Genomic DNA, 22,751 nt, shown 5'->3' with positions numbered 1-22,751 from the left:
CATTTGCAATCTTCCAGTCCTCTAGGACCATGCAAGAATCAAGTGATGCTCGAAAGATCATGACCAATGCATCCGTTACCTCTTTAGCAACCTCTCTCAGCACTCTTGAATGTAGTCCATCTGGTAGTCCAGGTGACTTATCCATCTTAAGATCTTTGAGTTTGCCTAGCACTTTTTCCTGCTCACTCCTGCTATTTATTTTACACACTTGCTTTTTCAAGTGTGTAAAATAAATAAGAGAGATGAAAATGGATATAGGACTGCTAGAAAATTAGACCAGAGAAATCAAGGAGATGGCAGAAGAACTAGAAGAATGTTTTGCATCAGTCTTTACTGTGGAAGACATTAGCAGTGTGCCAGGTGTTAAAGGGTGTGAGGGGAAAAGAAGTGAGTGCAGTTACGATTACAAGGGAGAAGGTGCTCAAAAATTTGAAAGACCTAAGGGTACCTAAGTTACCCAGGTCAGATGAACCACACCCTACCATTCTAAAAGAGGTAGCAGTAGAGATTGTGGAGGCATTAGTAATGATCTTTCCAAAGTCATTGGACTCTGGCATGGTGCCAGAGGACTGGAAAACTGCAAATATCCCTCCACTCTTTAAGAAAGGAGAAAGGCAGCAGAAAGGAAATTATAGACCAGTTAGCCTGGCCTTCATGGTTGGGAAGATGTTGGAATCAATTATTAAGATTGAGGTTATGGAGTACTTGGTGACACATGACGAGATGGGCAAAGTCAGCATGGTTTCCTTAAGGGAAAATCTTGCCTGACGAACCTGTTGGAACTCTTTGAGGAGATTACAAGTAGGATAGTGGATGTTGTATATTAGGACTTTGAGAAGGCCTTTGACAAGGTGCCACACATGAGGCTGCTTATGAAGTTAAGAGCCCATGGTTTTACAGGAATGTTGCTGGCACGGTTAGAGCATTGACTGATTGGTAGGAGGCAGTGAGTGGGAATAAAAGGATCCTTTTCTGCTTGGCTGCCAGTGACCAGTGGTGTTCTGCAGGGGTCAGTGTTGGGACCGCTTTTTATGTTGATTTAGATGATGGAATATGATTTGTTGCCATGTTTGCAGATGACACGAAGATTAGTGGAGGGGCAGGTAGTGTTGAGGAAAGGCTGCAGAAGAACAGACAGATTAGGAGAATGGGCAAGAAAGTGACAAATGAAATAAAATGTTGGAAAATGCATTTATAATGAATATTATGTACAACAGAACAGTCAATATAACATAGAAATACAGTTGTGTCAGCATGAGTTAATCAGTCTGAGGGCCTGGTGGAAGAAGCTGTTCTGGAGCCTGTTGGTCCCGGTTTTTGTGCGGCATAACATTCCCTGGATGGTAGCAGCTGGAACAGTTTGTGGTTGGGGTGATTTGGGTCTCCAGTGATCCTTCGGGTCCTTTTTACACACCTGTCTTTGTAAATGTTCTGAATCATGGGAAGTTCACATCTACAGATGTGCTGGGCTATCCGCACCATTCTCTGCAGAGTCCTGCAATTGAAGGAAGTACAGTTCCCATACCAGGCAAGTGACGCAGCCAGTCAGGATGCTCTCAATCGTGCCCCTATGGAAAGTTCTTAGAATTTGGAGGGGTGGGACTATACGAAAGTTCTTCAGCCGTCTGAGGTGAGAGAGGTGCTGTTGTGTCTTTTTCACCACATAGCCGATATGTACAGACCGCGTGAGATCCTCAGTGATGTTTATACCGAGCAATTTAAAGCTGTTGACCCTCTCAACCCCAGATGCATTGGTGTCTATAAGGGTTTGCCTGTCTCCATTCATCCTTCCTCCTGTAGTCCACAACCAGCTCTTTTTTTTGCAACATTGAGGGAGAGGTTTTTTCTTGACACCGCTGTGTCAGGGTGATGACTTCCTCTCTGAAGGCTGCCTCATTATTATTTGAGATTAGTCCAATCGGTATAGTGTTGTTAGCAAATTTAATTAGCAGATTGGAGCTGTGCATGGCGACACAGTCATGGGTATACATGACAGATGCAAAGTACCTATTAAGTTTACCTGCCATTTCATTCTCCCCAATTACTACCTCACCATATCATTTTCCAGTGGTCCAATATCAACTCTCATCTCTCTTGTACTCTTTAAATAACTGAAAAAAATTTTTGGTATCCTGCTTTATTTTATTGGCTAGTCTGCCCTCATATTTCACCTCTTCCCTTATTATAGCTTTTGTAGTTGCCTTTTGTTGGATTTTAAAAGCTTCCTAATCATCCAACTTCCCACTTAGTTTTGCTACCTTGTATGCCCTTTCCTTAGCGTTTATGCAGCCATTTGTCAGCCACGGTTGCCTACCCCTACCATTTGAGCCTCTTTGGGACATATCTATCCTGTGCCTTGTGAACTATTCCCAGAAACGTCAGCCATCTGTGTTCTGCTATGTGAATTTTGCTTCTCCTTCTCTAATTGCAGTTTGACTTCAATCATATGATCACTGCCTCCTAAGGGTTCCTGTACATTAAGCTGCATAAGAAGATCTGGGTTATTTCACAACACCCAATCTTAGATAGACTTTCCCTGAGTAGGCTCAAGCACAAGTTGCTCTAAAAAGCCATCTCAGCAAATTCAACAAATTCCCTCTCTTGCAATCCAACAGCAACCTGACTTTGCAAATCCCCTTGCATATTGAAGCCCTCCATTACAATTGTGTCATTACCCTTATTATGTGCCTTTTCCAGTACTCTTTGCAATCTCAACTCCCCGTCCTGGCTACTGTGTGGAGACTTGGGTATGATTCCCATAATGCTTTTTTACCCTTTCAATTTCTTAACTCCACCCACAGAGATTCAACATTCTCTGACCCTGTATCACCTCTTTCTAAAGATGTAATTCTATCTCTTACCAACAGAGCCACACCACTGCCTATGCCTTCCAGCTTGTCCTTTTGATACAAAGTATTTCCTTTGATGTTAAGCTCCCAACTATGACTGTCTTTCAGCTGTGACTCAGTGTCATACCGACCAATCTCTAATTACACTATGTGTTTTTCAGTTTATTCCAAAAGCTACATGCATTTAAGTGCAGCACCTTCAGTCCTGCATTCTTCATCCTTTTGTTTCTGTGGTACAATTTAACTTTTTGCTGTGTCTGCATTTGTACCCAATCATTGGAAGCTTGCCCTTCCTAGCACTCATGTTATACCCATCATCTTCTTGTAAACCTGCTGGCTCATCCTCAGCTGTATCATCCTAGTTTCCATCCCCCTGCCATATTAGTTTAAAGCACTCCAAATGACACTAGTAAATCTGCCTGCAAAAATATTGGTCCCCTACAGATTTAAGTGCAATCTATCCCTTTTGTACAGGTCCCACCTGCCCCCTGCTATAATTCTTCATTCTTACATTTGTATGTTACCTCATTATATCCTATCCTCACTGTCGCGTGGCACAGGCAGCAATCCCAAGGTTACTACCCTTGAGGTTCTACTTCCCAGCTTCCTTCCTGACTCCCTATATTCATTTTTTTCAGGACCTCCTCCCTTTTTCTTCCTATATCATTGGTACCAATATGTATCATGACTTCTGGCTGTTCACCCTCCCTTTTCAGTATATTGTGGATGTGTCCAGAAACATCTTGGACCCTGGCACTTGGGAGGTACACTACCATCTGTGTTTCCTTTTTGCATCCACAGAATTGCCTATCCCCCTGACTATAGTTTCCCCTATATCTGCTGCCCTCCTCTTCAGTTCCATACCCTTCTAAGCCACAGGGCCAGACTCAGCGCCAGAGGCATGGCCACTGATGCTTCCCCCAGGTGTATCATACCCCAAAACAGTACTGAAAATGGAGTATTTACTGTCGAGGGGGATGGCCACAGATGTTTACCCTTCCCTTTCCTGACAAGTCACATTTATCTGTCTCCTGTAGCTTTGGGGTGACTACCATCCTGTAGCTCCTGTCTATCACTCTCACTTATCCTAACAAGCCAAAGGTTATTGAGCTGCAGCTCCAGTTCCCTAACACGGTCTCTAAGGAGCTACATCTCAATGCACCTGGTGCAGATGTGGCCATCAGGGAGGCTGGGAGTCTTCTGGAAATTCTCTCATCTGACACCCAGAACAGAACACTGGGTCTGTTGATGTGCCTGCTATTTTCTCTTAGAGTTGAATAAGGAAAGAACTTACCTGGACTTCAGGAATGCTCCTGTTGTGTCTGCACAGTACTCCCAATTAGTTCAACATGTTTGAATGCAATTTATTGCTAGGTTCCCATAAAGAGACCAACATTCTGTTTAGTGAAGGGCAATTGGTTCTTCTCAATTTGATGTACTATATTGGCCTGGGGAAGCCATATCTTCATCACAAGTTTACCTCCGTTTTATGCTGTTAATGATAAATATTTGGTTGGATTCAACTTTAGGGTTGTTGAACATAAATGGGACATGATGCCTTGGAGTCACCTGTTAACTTTCATTGTTACTAACCAAAATATCATCACCTGTTGGGAAGCTTGAAATGTAATCAAACATACTCCTTTTGTAGAACTATTCTGAAAATGTAATAGCATGTGGTTTTGAAAAGTTTGTTCCGAACAGTGATGCCAAGTGAAATATAACTTGCCTTAATCTCTTTCAGAAAATGCAATACGAGATCTGGATGTAATTACAATTCCTAGTAAGGATGTCGTAATGGTTCATGAACCAAAACAAAAGGTGGATTTAACAAAGTACTTAGAAAATCAAACTTTTCGTTTTGATTATGCCTTTGATGAGACTGCTACTAATGAAATGGTTTACAGGTATGAACAACTTCTTACTTGAAGTAATTGCCTTTGAACTGATGATTAAAATATACTTTATTAGGTATACCTCGTTAATATAAATAGCCAATCAGTTAATCATGTGGGACCAACTCATTGTATAAAAGAATACAGACGTGAGTCAGGGGTTTAGTTCTTGTTCAGGACCAAACATCAGAATGGTGAAGAAATGTGATCTAAGTGACTTTGACCATGGAATGATTGTTGGTGCCAAGCAGGCTAGTTTGAGTATTAAAAAAAATTGCTGATCTTTTGGGATTTTCTCTCAAAAGTCTGTAGAGTTTACAGAGAATGGAGCAAAAAACAAACATCCTGTGAGTATAAGTTCTGTGGGTAAATATGCCTTGTTAATGAGAGGTCAGAGGAGAGGAGAATGGTTCAGCTAAAGGGAAGGAGACAGTAACTGAAATAACCAAGTCTTACAACAGTGGTGTGCAGAAGAGCATCTCTGAGCTCACAATACTTCAAACTTTGAAGTGGATGGACTACAGCAGCAGAAGACCACAATGATACACTCAGTGTCCACTTTATTAGTTATCTTCTGAATGCATATGACCTGTGCTTTACAGTTGCTAAGTCTAACTCTTAGCTTCAGCAGTGGAATTACTTTCATTGGTAAAACATATTATTTCAGAATGCAGCACTCTTGTCACCTTTTGAAGTCAATTAGGATGGGCAGTGGTTAGGTTGAGTGAAATAAATTAATTAAAAAGACACAATTAAAAAATTTGCTTCTTAGGTGTGTAGTGATGTGAATTGTTACCAACATCTTGCAATTTTTTCCCTTTAATCTACCCAGATTTCTGCTTTTTCACCCTTGTTAATATCATACCTTTTCATTTATGCGCATCTTCTCATACCCAGCTCTCACACCATTTAAGGTGAATATGATGCTTTTATTCCTTTTGGTAAGTGCATTTCTGTACAGAATCTCTACGTTGGCAAATTAACATATTCTGACCTTTTTTGCATTCTTACAAACCTTTGAGATGTTTGCTTATCTTCTTGACTGCTACCTTCTTATTATTTTCTGTATTTTCCTCAAAGCTGAAATAACTTGCTAACATTAGGATTTATTACTGGGATCATTCTTTAGACTATTGTGACATAATCTTTGCAAATCTCTCATCCACACCCATATCTTCGTCCCTTCAATTGATTGGTTCATTATTGTCACATGTACCGAGATTCAGTGAAAAACTTTTTTGCATGCCATCCATAGATAAGATCAAAACATAGATAAGTACTTCAGGGTAGTGCAAAGAGAAAGCACAATGTAAGTATACAAAGTGCAAGAGCCATGATGAGCTAGACTGAGAGATCAAGTGTTCATCTCATTGCTACCATCAGAGCATACTCAATATTTTAGGAACAGATTTTTCCTTTTGCCATCAGATTTCTGAATGGACCATGATCCCATGAATACTACCACACATTTTGCTCACTTCTTGCACTCATTTTTGATATTTATTGTAACATAGTAGCTTATTTTGGATTGCACTGTATAGTTGCTGCAAAACAGTATATTTCATGCAGTATGATAATAAACCTGATTCTGATCTATATTGTATAAGGAACCTTAATAACAGGATAGAGTTAGTCCTTGAGCCTGGTGGCACATATTCTCAAGCATTTGCATTTTCTGCTTGATGGAAGGGTGCTCAAGAGCGTGGGGGATGGTTCTTGATCATCTTGGTTGCTTTCCAGAGGCAGTTGGAAGTGGAGACAGGTTCAATGGAGGGAGGTCTGTTTTCTCACAGTTTATTGTAATTTCTTGCAGTCTTGGGTAGAGCAATTGCTGCACCCAGCTGTGATGCATCCTAATGGGTTGCTTTCTGTGGTGCATTTGTAAGGGAAAAAATTGGTGAGGGCCAGTGGAGAATGTGATTAATTTCTTTAGTCTTCTAAGGAAATAAAGATGCTCATATGCTTTCTTGGCTAAGGCATCCTTGTGGCTAGATGAGGAGAAATTATTGGTGATGGTTACACGTAGGGACTTGATAGTCTGTTCCATTTCAAGCGTAGCATCATTTATACAGATAAGGGTGAATGCTCTGTCCCACAACCTGGTCAATGATTAGATCTTTTATTTTGTTGATATTGAAGGAGAGGTTGTTGTGTTGATATCATGACATTACACTATAAAAAGTACATTTAAACCCTCTTGAAGCACTAACATTCCTAAGAGGTCCATGTAGGTACCAATGACATGGATAGGAAGAGTGACGAGGTTCTGCAAAGTGAGTTGGAAGTTTGGTACCAAGTTAAGAGTACGCAGGATTGCTTCCCATGCCATGTGCTAATGAGACCAGAAATAGGAAGATCGTGCAGTTTAACATGTTGCTAAAGAGTTGGTGTAGAAGGAAAGGTGTCAGATTTTTGAATCATAGGGCTCTCTTCCAGAGGAGGTGGGACCTGTACAGTAGAGACAGCAGCTGAACTGGAAGGGGACTAATATCTAGTGGGAAGGTTTGCTAGTGCTGCACAGAGAGGGGTTTAAATTAGAATTGCAGGAGGATGGGAACTAGAGTACCAAAACAGATAGTAGAGACATGTTAAGACATCAGACAGTCAGGAATCAAAAGGTTGAGCATGGTGCAACTAATGTTCTCAGCTGCTTATATTTCAATGCAACAAGTATTGTAGATGAGCTCAGGACATGGATCAACAAGTGGAATTATGATATTGTAGCTATTTGGGAGACTTAGTTGCAGGAGGGACAGGACAGCAGCTCAATATTCCAACTGGAGGGATTAAAGAGGAGGTGAGGTGTTTATACCAGACAGGGAAAATATCTAGTATTTGCTGTGTTGTGTAATAGCTGTGCTCAGCCAGTAAAGACTGGAGAGCGTGTCTAGTGAGGCTTTGTGGGTGGGAATGAGAAATAAGAAAGGTATGATCACAATAATAGGGCTATATTATGGACCACATAACAGTCCATGGGATTTAGAGGAACAAATTTGCAGATAGATCACAGACTGTTACAAGAAACATAAGGTGATTTTAACTTTCCACATATTGACTGGAACTCCCATACGATAAAAGGACTAAATGGAATAGAGTTTGTCAAATGTGTTCAGGAAAGTTTCCTTAATAAGTACATTAAAATCCCAACAAGAAACTGCGATACTTGATCTCCTATTAGGGATTGAGGCAGAGCAGTTCACAAAAGTTTGTGTAGGGAAACACTTTGCATCTAGTGATCATAATGCCATTTGTTTCAAAGTAAATATGGAAAAATGATAGGTCTTGTCTGCAGCAACACAAATGGTGAAGAAGTGGGGGTGGGGGGCATTACCAGAAGTTTGAGAAATCAATGTTCATACTATCAGGTTGGAGGCTACCCAAATGGAATATAAGGTGTTGTTCCTCCAACCTAAGTGTGGCCTCATCACGACACGCTTCCAGCATCTGCAGATTCTCTCTTGTTTCTGGTCTGCAGGTTGAGATTCTGAATTGGAGAATGGCAAATTCTGATGGTATCAGAAAGGATCTGACAAGTGTGGAATGGGACAGGTTGTTTTATGGCAAAGATGGACTTGGTAAGTGGGAGGCCTTCAAAAGTGAAATTTTGAGATTACAAAGCTTGTATGTGCCTGTCAGAATAAAAGGTAAAGATAACAGGTTGGTTTTCAAGAGATATTGAGGCCCTGGTTAAGAAAAAAAGATGGTATAGGCAGGTAGGATCAAATGAGGTGCTTGTGGAGTATAATAAATGTAAGAGAACACTCAAGAAAGAAATCAGGAGGACTAAAAGAAGGCATGAGATTGCCCATCAGACAAGGTGAAGGAGAATCCTAAGGGATTCTACAGGTATGCTAAGCTCTAAAGGATTGCAAGGGACAAAATTGTCCTCTGGAAGATCAGAATGGTAATCTATGTGTGGAACCAAGAAAGATGGGGATATCTTAAATAGATCTTTTGCATCTGTATTTACTTGAGAGACAGATGCAAAATCTATAGAAGTTAGGAAATGCCCCAGTGAGGTCATGAACTTTATACAGATTATAGAGGAGGGGGTGTTTATCTTGAGGCAAGTTAGGTTGGAAAAATCACCATGGTCTGAGGTGTTCCCTCAGACCTATGTGAATGCAAATACAGAAATTGCTGGGGCCCTAGCAGAAATATTTAAATCATCCTTAGTGATAGGTGAGATATGGGAGGATTGGAGGATAGCTAATGTTTTTTCCATTGTTTAAGAAAGACTTTAAAAATAAACCAGGAAATTATAGGCCAGTGAGCCTGACATTATTAGTGGAAAACTTATTGGAAGGTATTCTATGGGACTGGATATTTGAGTATGTGGATAGACAGGGACTGATTCTGGATAGTCAGCATGGCTTTGTGCATGGTAGGTCATGTCTATCTAATCCAGAGTTTTTCAAGAATGTTACCAGGAAAGTTAATGAAAGCAAGTCAGTGGATGTTGTCTTCATGGACATCAGCAAGGAATTTGACAAGGTCCCACATAGGAGGTTGGTCAAGAAGGTTCAGTCGCTTGGCATTCAAGATGAGGTAGTAAATTGGATTAGACATTGGCTTTGTGGGTGAAACCAGAGAGTGGTAGTAGACAGTTGCCGCTCTGACTGGAGACCTGTGTCTAGTGGTGTGCCGCAAGGGATCGGTGCTGGTTCCATTGTTGTTTGTCATCTATATCAACAATCTGGATGATAATGGGATTAACTGGATCAGCAAATTTGTGGATGACACCAAGATTGTGGCTTGCAGCAGGATCTGGACCAGTTGGAAAAATGGCAGATGGAATTTAATACAAACAAGTGTGTGGTGTCACCCTTAGGGAGGACCAACCACAGTAGGTTTTACACAGTGAATCAAAGGGCAGTAAGGGGTGCGATAGAAGAAATGGATCTGGGAATACAGGTCCATAATTCATTGAAAGTGGAGGCACAGCTGGATATGGTTGTAAATAAAGCTTTGGGGCCATTGGCCTTCATAAGTTAAAGTAATGAGTGTAGGAGATGGGATGTTATGTTGAAGTTATGTAAGTCATTGATGAGGGGTAATTTGGAGTAACGTGCAGTTTTGTTCATCTACCTACAGTATAGATGTAAATAAGTTTGAAAGAGTACAGAGAAACTTTACAAGGATGTTGTTGGGGCTGGAGGACCTGAGTTATGAAAGACTGAAGAGTTAGGACTTTATTTCTTGGAACACAGAAGATTTAAAGGGAGATTTGATCGGGGTACAGATTCAAGAAAGTGATTATGAACCTTTAGCAATTACCTGGTTTTCTGCATTAATTACTCATGAAGTGTGGTTTGAGCTTCATGATAATAGACAGACAAAATCTGCCTAAATTAATAACACACAAACAATTGTACTTCTCATCAATACTGACTACTCCATTTAAACAATCACCGTCTATTTTCAGAAACGAATGAGAACCTCTGGGGTAATGCCTTCAACAAAAGTTATTTGGGGTCAGGTACTTCAATCAATAAGTTGAGATTGGAGGTGTGGGTTGTCGAGGTGGCTTGCCATATTTTTTTAAAAAGGACACAGTTTACTGACAGACCCTGCTCTTTTCAAGAAAGATCTGTTTATGTACACCACATCTTGATCAAAACTACTTTCAGAGGAGCTTAGAAGAAGAACTTTAGAGATGCATGAAGCTGGGAAAGGCTACAGAAGCATTTTTAAAGACCTGAGAGTTCATCAGTTCATGGTAAGAAAAATTGTCTCCAAATGGAGGAAATCCAGTACTGTTGCAACTCTCCCTAGGAAATGGCGTCCTGCAAAGATCACACCAAGGGTAGAATGTGCTATGTTGAAGGTGGTGAAAAGGAACCTAAGGATATAAGCAAAAGACCTGCAGAAATCTCTAGAACATGCTAACATCTCTGTTCACATGTTCACTATAAGAAAACACTGAACAAGAATGGTGTTCATGAAGGACACAGTGGAGGAAACCACTGCTCTCCAAAAAAAAAACATTGCTGTAAGGCTCAAGTTTGCAAAAGACCACCTGGATGTTCCACAATGTTTCTGGGGCAGTGGTCTGTGGACAGATGAGACAGAAGTTGAGCAACAGCAACTAAATGCTGGAGGAACTCAGCAGGCCTTGGCAATATCTATGGAAAAGAGTACAGTGGATGTTTCAGACTGAAACCCTTCGGCAAGACTGGAGAAAAAAGGCTGAGGTGTAGATTTAGAGGGTGGGGGGAGGAGAGCGAAACACAAGGTTGTAAGTGAAACCTGGAGGTGAGTGGGGGGAGAGATGAAGTAAACAGTTGGGAAGTTGATCGGTGAAAGAGACAGAAGGCCATGGAAGAAAGAAAAGGGGGGAGGATCACTAGAGGGAGGCGATGGGTGGGCAAGGAGATGAGGTGAGAGAGGGAAAAGGGGGTGGGAAATGGTGAAGAAGGGGGACCATTACTCAAGTTCAAGAAATCGATGTTCATGCCATCAGATTGGCGACTACCCTAACAGAATATGAGGTATTGTTCCTCCAACCTAAGTGTCACCTCATCGTGACGGTCCTGCCAAAGGGTTTCAGCCTGAAACTTCAACTGTACTCTTTGCCATTGATGCTGCCTGGCCTGCTGAGTTCCTTCAGCATTTTGTGTGTGTTCCTTGGATTTCCAGCATCTGCAGATTCTCTCTTGTTTGAGACAAAAGTTGAATTTTTGGCAAAAATGCACACTGCTATGTTTGGAGGAAAAAGGCCACTGCACACAAACACCAAAACCTCATCCCAGCTGTGAAGCATGGTGGAACAGGCATCATGGCTTGGGGCTGCTTTGTTGCCTCAGGGCCTGAACAGTTTTTAATTGTTGAGGGTAGAGTGAATTCAAAATAGTCTCTAGACATTTCACAGAATGCCAGGGTAGCAGTCTGCCACCTGAAGCTTAATAGGAATTAGATGATGCAACAAGACAATGATCCGAAATACAAGATCAACAACAGAATGTTTTAAAAAGAAGGAAATTTGTGTTTTGGAATGGCCAAGTCAGAGCCCAGGTTGAGATGCTGTGGCATGTCCTGAAGAGGGCTGTTCATGCAAGATATTCCAGAAATATTAATGAACTGAAACAGTTTTCTGTGGAGAAATGGTCTAAGATTCCTCCTTCTTGTTGTGCAAGTCTGATCAGCAGCTACAGGAAACATTTGGTGGACGTTGTTGCTGCTAAAGGACTTTGTACCAGTTTCTAAATACAGGGTTTATACACTTTTTCCAGCCTGGACTTTGAATGATTAAACAATGTGTTCAATAAAGATGTGAAAATTACAACTTGCTTGTGTGTTATTAGTTTTAACAGAATGTGTTTGTCTGTTGTTTTGACTTAAGATTGGAGCACATTTTATAAGTAATTATTGCAGAAAACCAGGTAATTTCAAAAGGTTCACAAACTTTTACTTGCAACTGTATATAAAATTAAGAGGGGTATAGGTAGGCTTTCTATCACTGAAATTGAGTGGGACTACATCTAGAGGTAGTGATTTAAGGGTGAAAGGTGAATAGTTTAAGGGGAATGTGAGGGGAAGTGCATTTACTTAGTCATGAGAATGTGGAACAAGCTGGCAGTGCAATGGTGCATGCAAACTTGATTTCAACATTTAAGAAAAGTTTGGATAGGTACATTGATGGCAGGGGTATGGATGGTTATGGTTGTGCAGGTTGATGGGACTGGGCAGTTTAAATAGTTTGGCATGGACTAGATGGGCAGAAGAGCCTGTTTCTGTGCTGTACTTTTCTTTGATGCTATTACTCTAACATTCCCGTATACCCTCTTGTAATACTGAGGGCAAGACCATAGCACAGCAAGCAATACTTCACAGTGACAGTAAACTGGATTCATTACTGATATTCAGGTTTGCGTGTGGATTTATCATGTTCTCTGTCATCATATAGGATTTTTCTGTGTATTAATGGGTTTTTTTGCATTCCTAAAGTGTGCAGTATTAGAGGAAATTTGAACGATTTTGGAATCACGAGATCCATTCCAGTACCTCATCTCTCCCTTACGTTACAAATTTTCTTTTCTGGTCTTAAGCCATTTAACAGTTCAGAAACATTTTTAACTTCAAAATTTTTAAACCATAGTGCAACTTTATTTATGTTTTCCTGTTACTCCACAGCTCTCAGAATGAATCAACATACATATTTTCTTTAGGACTTATGATTATTTTGGTGCTATTTTAGTTAATGTTCCAAAAACATATAATTATATCATCAAGGCTGCAATTAATGTCCATTTCTAATCATTAGAATTGGAATGCACAGCTCTTCCTGAACTGCTATGTGGCGGTGATGCACTGCTCTTATAAGCAATTTATATTCAATTCTCTCTGCCATGTGATGGAGGATAATTACTAGATTATCATGTTCCTACATTGTTATCTTCAGTGTTAATGTGGTTAAGATGACAGGGAAGAGGATATGTTGACTAACCTCATTTGCAAGGGAGCAGAAGAAAAACACTCAAAAAGAGAGGCAAAAAGAAAGTTGGAAGTGCTTAGTAGCTCAGGTGCATCGGTTAGTTACAGGAACAGCTGATGTTTGGGTCAAGGTCAGAAGGAGAGGCTTAAAGCCAACAAGAACTGGGTCATAGGAAAAGTACTATGATATTTTTTATTTGATAAAGCAGATAAAGAACAGGTACATGGCTCCTACACCATCTTTTATTGGTTCAATTTAATCAGAGAATATATACAGCATCCTTCCTCTTCACAGACATCCATGAAACAGTGAAAAAACCCTGAAGAATCAATGACAGAAAAATGTTAGAACCCCAAAGCTCCTTTCCCCTCCCATGAACAAGCAACAGCAAAAGCATCAACCCTGCCCCCTCCCCGTCTCCCCACTTACTCCAGCAAAAGCACCACCCTCCCCACTACTCCCCACCATGTAAAGGCAAGCCCCCAGAGAGAAAGATCTGGAGTCCAACAAAAGCTACTTTCCATCCCAACATTTTGACATCTCAACAGGTCCTCTCTTGCACTGAGGGAGAGAGAGAGATCACTCCTCTGACAGCGAGACAGGAGGCCACCAAGATCACTGTTTTGATGTTACAACCTGCAGCGTCACTTATTAGAGTTCCGCCAGCTGGAGAATCATCTCTCACCATTGAGAGAGAGATTGCTCGGTGCAGTGGCCTTTGACAGCAGCTCCCTCTGTCTCGATGTTTTGATCTCCCATGATGCATCAGTAGGCAACATTGATGAAGAATCAGTCATCCTCAGCACCACACCATGTCTTCCAATCTGCTTCTGGACATGCCAGGTCGCTTGGCAAGTTCTGAAGAGTAAGATCCCACCACTTGTGAAGAACATACTTTGGGCGCAGCTATAAATCATGGACTCCGACAGGACCTTAGCTATCTTGAAAAGTATAGACTTGAGAATAAATTTAAACTGTTTCGCCGATGAACCAGAGGAAGTCACCCAGGTCTTTAGCTCCTCTCTCAAGTTTTCATGTAACTTGTTCATTTCTTGTCCCAAGCACTTTTTGTTTTTGTCTTTCACTATTTCTTCATGTTACCAAACTTACATACTCTTTTCCCCTTTCTCTAAGGTTATTTACCATCTGATTTTATGGTATTTCAGTTTATCTAACCTATTAGTAGGGAAAGCTGGGGATTGCTTTAATGCAGATTGAGATAACTTAAGATAGAGCTCTTTCTCTTCCAACAAAGCTTAGGCTTTTGAATATTTCCAGCCTTTATTATTTTTATTTTAGATTTAGAACATGTGCCTTTTTCTTTGATTTGAGTGTTGATTGAGTCTTAGGCAATTTTCTTGAAGGTATTTTAGACTATTCAGGAAAGATTTCTGGAACAATGTATGTTTAAGTCATTAGAAACATGTTGTATAGGAATTAGTATTCAATAATGAATTGTAAAGAATTATCTAAAAATAAAGAATCTTTGTAACTAACATGTTTGAATTCTGCATTTGTGAGGTAGAAAAATGAATCATAAACTATCAGAGAAAACAGAAATTATTTGCTATGGTAGTTAAAACCAGGAGGTATAACCTTGAAATTAGAACGAGTCTATTCTAAAATGATGTCGGGAAGCACTTAAAGCAGTGGAAATCTGGAGCGCATAATTTAGACAACTGCTGAAACCCATTAAATTGAAAATTCCCTATCTAAGGATCTTGGGTCTTCATTAGGTAACGTTATTAAACAATACTGGCTACTGCAGATAAATGGAATTAAGGCATAAATGAACCATCATTTAGTTTATTAAGAGGACCAGCACTGGTGGCTGAGTGGGGCAGTCGTGTTCCCGAACGAAATGTGAGAAATGTTTTCGATAATGATAGAGGTAAAAAAAAGTCTGAAAAATTTGCAAATTGAAGGTGCATAGAAAATTGATCCCAGCAGGTAATGTATTTTGTTTCAGTTTTAAAAAAGCTAGAGGAGATCTTGGATGTGCCAGGCTATAATTGGACTTGTATTTTAAGTTTTATTCAGTGTTTTCATTTTTTTGTAAATTACATCAATTGTGCTGTCATTGGATTGCAACAAAAATTAGAAAATGTTCTTGTATTTATCAGTATGGGATAATTTATTTTTCACGTTATTTTATTGTTATGTAAAATTTGTGTGTGGAACTAACTAATGTATGCGTATCTATGCTCCTGTTACTTGTGTTCCGGTGTACTTAAATTTGGTTTTATGGAGAATTGCCTCTTGCATTCTACATAGTGTATTAGCCATATTTAACTTTTCATCCATCGCCCTGTTTTAAAGTGCTGATGTTTGTTTTCAGTTCCATATTCGGTCCTCACTATTATAAAACTATTACAAAACAAAATATATTACTTCTACATTACAAGATTATTTTATAAAAATGCTTATATAATATCGCTTAGAATTAAAGCAATACCCCTAGTATCCTTCCAGTTGTGGTATCTTGTTCCACCAGCCGTCCATGACTATAAGTTCTGGAATTCCCTCCTTCATCTGTCTTTTTTTTTCAAGGCACTTTTTTAAAAAAAAAACTAATTTCTTTGACTGTCGCCATAAGTAGATCATAATCAACCATTGTATGAAAAAGTTTCTACAATGAAGTTTGAGACACTGTTGTTGATGAACTGAAGAATTTTTTTTTTTTTTTAAATAATTTTTTATTGCATTTTTAAATGATTACAAAGTATGAAAAAACAATGTATATAACCCATACCCCCTCCCCTTAACCCCTCCCCCCTAACTGCCCCATAGAAAAAAAAAAGAAAGAAAGAAAGAAAGAATGCCTGGTGGTTGGAAGATCTCCACATGCTCCATGGAGTTCGTAATAATTTTAATATGTATATTTATTTCTTTCCCCTAATAACCAATTGTTTCATCTTAAAAGCATCTATATATTTAATCCTGTCTTTTGTAAATAAGGGCTCCAAATTTTCAAAAATGTTTCATATTTATCTCTTATCTCTTATCTCTTATCTCTGTATAATTTGATTCAAAGACAGGTAATTAAGCAAGGAGTCCATAAGTCAAGACAAAAATGGGAAAGTGATTTGAATATTAAAATTGAAGAAACAAATTGGTCAAGACTATGTCTTGACAGTATGACAAATACAATAAATGTTCGGTTAAGATTAGTGCAGTATAATTTTCTACATCAATTATATATTACACCACAAAAAATAAAAAAATTTAATCCAAATTTATCGGATCAGTGTTTCCGATGTAACCAGGAAACTGGTACTTTTTTACATTCGACATGGTCTTGCTCTAAAATTCAACCATTTTGGACAAATTTAAGACTTTTACTGGAACAAATTACAGGAACACAATTTCCTCATAATCCAATATTATTTTTACTAGGTGATATTGAAGGGATAAAACCGAAACTCAAACTAAATAAGTATCAGAAAGAATTTATAAAAATTGCACTGGCAGTAGCCAAAAAAGCTATTGCAGTTACTTGGAAATCGGATACACATTTAAGTATAGATTCTTGGAAGAAAGAAATCTATGGTTGTATTCCATTAGAAAAAATTACTTATAACTGAAGAATTTTTGACTGCACACTTGTAGTTTAATTTTTGGTCTTTAGATTTACAGCTAGACCTCTGGTAGAAACAATATTTGATAGAGGAATGGCAACTTGCTTTGCTTATGGTCAGACTGGAAGTGGAAAGACACATGTAAGTAATCCATTTTTTTCCCCCACAGTTTTAAAACAGTTGCATTGTTCAGTTGCATAGGAGAAATAAAAATCTAATTAGATCCTGGAGAAATGTGCTTATCTTTTATCTTCCTATTCAATGTAAACTTATTTTACTTGGCTATTCTGCAATACTAGATTAAGCAATGTTGCACATCTTATGAGTGATGTTACCTTTCATTATCTGTTAGTGTTTTTCTTCAGTTTCTTTGTCTTTATTTGTAAAAGTCCAGTTAATTATTTCCCTCCCTTGTGTATTGGTGAGCACTGTCCTAAACTGTAGTCCTTCATGTGAAAGTGTTTTCATAGAGCTAATTAATAGCGAGTTGCCTGTTTTGGGTAAGCAATGTATTTCCTGGTTGGGAAGGGAGGACTTGAAAGGGAAGCTCTGAGGTGTTGGTGCTCCCTACTGCTCTTGTCTCCCTCAGTGGTAGAGATCTCAGGTTTGAGTGGTGGCGTGGAGCAGTCAAGGTGAGTAATTGCAGTGCATTTTGTAAGTGTTGTACAACTAGTGAAAGTTATGCTTTCAGCCAAACAGGCCCTTTTGCTCTGAATGGTGCCAGGATTCTTAAGAGCTTTTGGAACTAGATATACAGTGATCCAACCCACTTGTAGATGCTAGAAAGGTTGCTGAGTTTGGAGTCGAAAGCATGTTTGGGTTGACATGTCCGGAAGTCACGTGCCGATGTCTGAGAGTCCAGCCGAAGGACAAGAGAATCTGGGGCCAAGGAATCTGGAGGTGGCCTTTAATGGTGTTGGAGGCCTGTCTATGTGAGAATAGATGGAAGGTGGGAAAGGGGCTTGTTTTGTTACTGTTGCTGTTATTGCTTGTGTTGCTTTGATGAACGTTGTGGGCTTACTGTGTTAGCGGTGGAATGTGTAGCAATACTTTCAGGCTGCCCAAGAACATCCCTAGGTTGTATTGGTTGTTAATACAAAATAAGCATTTCACTGCATTTTTGGATGTATATGTGATAAATAAATGAGTCTGAATCAACTCAGGTTATCCTCTTCTAGCCATGGTGTTTGTGTGACAGTTCAGTTGAGTTTCTAATCATGATAGAACTCAGTGTTAGTAGTACCATTGAATGCCATGATGCTGGTTAGTCTCTGTCTCATTGAAGATGCTTGTGCCATAGGAAATTTTCAAGTTGCATATGTTACATCTGTGTATGGCCAATCGTGCATTGGAAGATCATCCTTGCAGAATTCACAAATCACTATCAAAAATTTGAAGTACAGAATAAAGTTGCCTCTTGCATAATTTTGTGGTGTTGAAAGTAAATAAACACTTCATTTCAAGTTCATACTTCAAGTTGAAAGTATGCATGCATCCTTCTGGGAGGGACGTGAACATTTTGGAGAGGGTGCAGAATAAATTTCTCTGCCTGGGTTAGAAGACATATCCTGTCAGGAGAGATTGTGCGAACTTAGATTGTTTCCTGTGGAGCTGTGGAGGCTGAGGGAAGACTTGATAAAAGTTAGTAAAATTATGGGAGGTATGGTTAAGAGTAGGTGGCTGGCATATTTTTTTCCCCAGGATCAAAATGTCTAATTCTAGAGGGCATGCATTTAAGTGAGAGGAGTTAAGTGTGGGCAGGTTTTTTTTTACATAGGAAGTGGCGGTGCCGAGAATCTGCTGCCAGAGGTGGTACTAGAGACAAATAAGGAAAGGATGCCATAGATGCTGCCTGGCAGGCTTGAGTCCCTCCAGCGTTTTATATATGTGAGTCTGGATTTCCAGCATCTTGCAGAATCTTTTGTGTTCATGTATGGCTTGTACTATTGTTCATTGCTTATTTAGTTTCCTTGAAGGAAACTTTTTTAACAAAAAAATTTCCTTAACTGCTGATAATCAAAAATTTAAGTTGCAGACCAGCTGTCCATAAATATTTCCTCAATTTTCTTCAGATATATAATATTTCTCAAATTCTCATTTTAATGCTTTTTTTTCTTTACACTGCTTTAATAGTCTTAGTCTTCCTGTTGTAGTTGCCATAGGGGTTGGGAGAGTCAGGGAGTCCACGTGAATCTGAAGCCCATTAAGCAACAATTTGAACATCATCCATATGCTGACGAAATCAAATTATAAAGACATTGCAATTTTGCGTAATTGTAGAATGTCACATATGGGAAGAAAAACTAAACTGTGCTCAATTAATTATGTGGAAGGTTATACATATTATGGAACAACTAGGTAATTGTTTCATTATGTGTATAACAAGATAAAGCCATTAAATAAGCCACATGCCTTTTTGGATTGTAAGTAATGGGGCTTGGGTTTGAGTGGAGTAATTATAAAACTTGATTGAAAAAACACACTCAGACAGCAGTTTGATGCTTAGAGGTTATGAAAGTCATAAACCACATACATTTACATGGATTATATTAGATGTGGAAAAATAATAATTTTGAACAAGCTGGTAATAAAGCAACAACTTCCAGTAGAATTGAAAAGATAACCAATTGAATAGAGTATATTTTTAAAAATATTGTAAAGGGAGAAAGATTGTACTTTCATTATTGAAGATTTATTTTATATAAGAACATTAATGTCCTTTTTAAAAATAATGACTGAGGAGCATATTGGTATGGGGATGCAAAATCCGAAACATTGCATCAAATTAAACAGCAATATGGCAAGAGAATCTTGAATTCAAATAATGTGAACTGTAATAAAATTGTTGTCAGTTACTTCCACATGCATTTGTAGTAACTTCTCCCAAAGAAAAATGCTGCAATTTAGCATAGATTTCATTTCACATATGTACCTATGATGTTTAAGTTCCTCTACCCAATTTTTTTTTTCTGATTTGGTTTTTAGACTATGGGTGGTGACTTCACTGGAAAAAATCAGGATTGTTCTAAGGGAATTTATGCATTAGCAGGTAAATATTTTAACATGTAATTTTACATAAGTCATATACTTTTATGCCAAAGCAATTTTGTTTTAAATGTTATTGATTTAATGTTCCTTCTTCATTTGAATTTTACTATTTATTTTCATCTTTACAGCCCGGGATGTTTTTCTAATGTTAAAGAAGCCAAATTACAGAAAAATAGAACTCCAAGTGTTTGCAACATTTTTTGAAATTTACAGTGGCAAGGTAAATGAGCTTTCTCAAATTTCAGTAAGTTCTTGACACACTTGATAATTCCCAACTGAAAGACTTTTTTTGTTTCAGAACATGGCTACTCTTAGTAGCAGTTCAAGATTTATCTGTAGATATTTTAAACTTCCACTTTAACACGAATATGGTTAGTACACAAAATAAAAAATGTGCTTATTAAATTGTCTATACTTTGATAACAGAACGTTTAATTAATTATATTAAAATTGTAGACCGAATAGCTCCTGAGACTGTTTCACAGTTCTGTAAACTCATGACTTCATTAGTGCTTTGACTTAAGCTGTATTTTCTTGTTAGACCCCTTATTCCACTGTTATCAATTTATTTTAGCTAAATCCTACTTGTTCCACCTTTTGAATACTCTTAATGATTCAGCATCCATTGTTTTTTTTTCCTTCAGAAGATTTTTGCCAAAAACTGAATAGCTATTCTTCAGATTTTTTTTTCATATACAGTGCTGTTTTAATTTGAATTATTTCAGCAGAATTGATCAATTTCAGTTAACCCTCTGTACAGTTAATAATTTATCTGGTGCATTGTATTATCCAGGTATTCGACTTACTTAATAGAAAGGCTAAGCTAAGAGTGCTGGAAGATGGTAAGCAACAGGTTCAGGTAGTGGGACTTTCAGAGCGAGATGTTAAATGTACAGAAGATGTATTGAAACTAATTGAAGCTGGTAATAGCTGCAGGTGAGACTTCCTTACATGCATTATTTTTGTATTTTATATATGTTGAACTTTGTCATGGAAGTAAAATATTTTAAAACATGAAAATCATTTTTGTATATAAAGCTGCTTATTATCAAATTTAGAAGCAGGCAAAATAAAATTTGTGCCCAGCTTTTCCTTGGCAGTCTACATATTGGGATGCTTTTGAAAGGGTACCTGTTTGAAGTATAATCACTGAGCTTACTAGGTTTTTAATGTGTATCTGTATGACCTTGAAAAGAAATAAAACAAATACTCAAAATAAAATGTTTTGATGTAAGCCTGTACCTGAAAATGTAATATTGATCCTGGGTGTTATCAACAAATTTATTTACTCAAGCAAAGGACTTCCAGATGTATTAAAATCTTAATGATCAATTTATTAACTAGTAGAAAGAGCTAGATCATTTATTGCAAAGACTTTATGTGTATAGTGCAATGAAGGTCTATGGATTTTAGCTAATTTGATGTGAATCTTGTCTTGCCAAAGTTATGTCTAGCAGTTGTAAATTTATAAGCCTTCCTCAACCAGTCGTTGCAGACAATACTCCTTTTTGAATTTTATAAAAGTTTTATTGCTATTCATTTGTATTGTAGCTTTTTTAAAAAAAGAATATAATTCAGTAACAGTTATTACTCCTCAACCATCAGGCTCTTGAAACAGATGGGTTACCTTCACTCACCAAAACACTGAACTGATTCCACAACCTATGCACTCACTTTTACGGAGCTTTCAACGTGTTCTTAATATTTATTGCTTAATTGTTATTATTTTTAATCTTTGTTTTTGCACAGTTTGTTGTCTTGCACATTGATTGTTTGTCTCGTGTGCAGGTATTCATTGATTCTGTTGTGCATGCTCACAAGATAATGAATCTCAGAGTATTATATGGTGACCTACAAGTACTTTGATAAATTTACCTTGAACTTTTAAATGATGCTGTTTGTCATAATGCGGTAAGTTTTGCAAATATTCCTTAATTTAGTATTTGTTTCAATATCCTTTTAGAACATCTGGTCAGACTTCTGCAAATGCTCACTCTTCAAGAAGCCATGCAGTTTTTCAGATAATTCTTCGCAGAAAAGGGAAAATGCATGGAAAATTTTCTTTAATAGACCTGGCTGGAAATGAAAGGGGTGCAGACACCTCCAGTGCAGATCGACAGACGCGACTTGAAGGGGCTGAAATTAACAAGAGTCTTTTAGCACTCAAGGTAATGCAAAGAAACAACTTTTATCTTTATTATAGGTCCATATAAATTACGGCTGCCTATTAGATACTTTGTAAGCCAGCCGTATGATTGTAAGTTTTTATTTGAACTTTTTGTATTATGGTAATTACTGGCACAAAGTACCAAATTTTCGGCTAACCTCACTTAACAGTTCTTGATCTAAAACTTTGTGGGTTCTAGATTTTCAAATGCTCCTCTAGATATTTACTTAAAGCCAGGATTTCTTTGTTATTTGCGTAAGACAAAAGTCCTGAAATCCCCTCTAATTATCCTATTAACAAATATTTCAGCTCCCAAGTTTTTTGTATCTCTTCCCATTTCTTCTATTCCCCACTCTGGCCTCTAATCTCTTCTCCTTACCTGCCTATCACCTCCACTTGGTGCCATGGGGCCCGTCCCCTTTCCTTTCTCCCATGGTCCACTCTCATCTCCAATCAGATTCCTTCTTCTCCAGCCCTTTACCTCTCCCACCTACCTGACTTCACCTACCACCTCCTAGCTAGCCCTCCGTTCCCTCCCCCCACCTTTTTATTCTGGTGTCTTTCCTCTTCCTTTCCAGTCATGAAGAAAGGTCTTGACCCAAAATGTCGACTGTTTATTCATTTCCATAAATAGCCTGACCTGCTGAGTTCCTCCAGCATTTTGTGTGTGTTGTTCTAGATTCCCAGCGTTTGCAGAATCTCTCTTGTTTACCTTCATTCTGAGTTTAAATTTAAAAGGCATTTAGACAGGCATATGTACATTCAAGGAATGAAGTGCTG

The 22,751-nt window shown here is 38.4% G+C and overlaps 1 protein-coding gene across 2 annotated transcripts in view; it reads left to right on the top strand.

The window, feature by feature from the left end:
• kif2a (kinesin family member 2a) overlaps window positions 1-22,751 on the top strand; it is a 113,723-nt gene that overhangs the window by 66,556 nt on the left and 24,416 nt on the right. For both annotated transcript variants that reach the window (XM_059989334.1, XM_059989333.1), the window contains exons 9-14: window positions 4,594-4,756; window positions 16,807-16,897; window positions 19,742-19,805; window positions 19,933-20,024; window positions 20,598-20,740; window positions 21,768-21,972. In XM_059989334.1, the coding sequence (XP_059845317.1) occupies window positions 4,594-4,756; window positions 16,807-16,897; window positions 19,742-19,805; window positions 19,933-20,024; window positions 20,598-20,740; window positions 21,768-21,972 (758 nt within the window). The remainder of the gene's footprint in view (window positions 1-4,593; window positions 4,757-16,806; window positions 16,898-19,741; window positions 19,806-19,932; window positions 20,025-20,597; window positions 20,741-21,767; window positions 21,973-22,751) is intronic.

Source organism: Hypanus sabinus, chromosome 14 (assembly GCF_030144855.1).
Source record: "Hypanus sabinus isolate sHypSab1 chromosome 14, sHypSab1.hap1, whole genome shotgun sequence".
NCBI lineage: Eukaryota > Metazoa > Chordata > Chondrichthyes > Myliobatiformes > Dasyatidae > Hypanus > Hypanus sabinus.
Note: the sequence above shows the minus strand (reverse complement) of the source record. Positions and strands in the feature narration are given on the sequence as shown.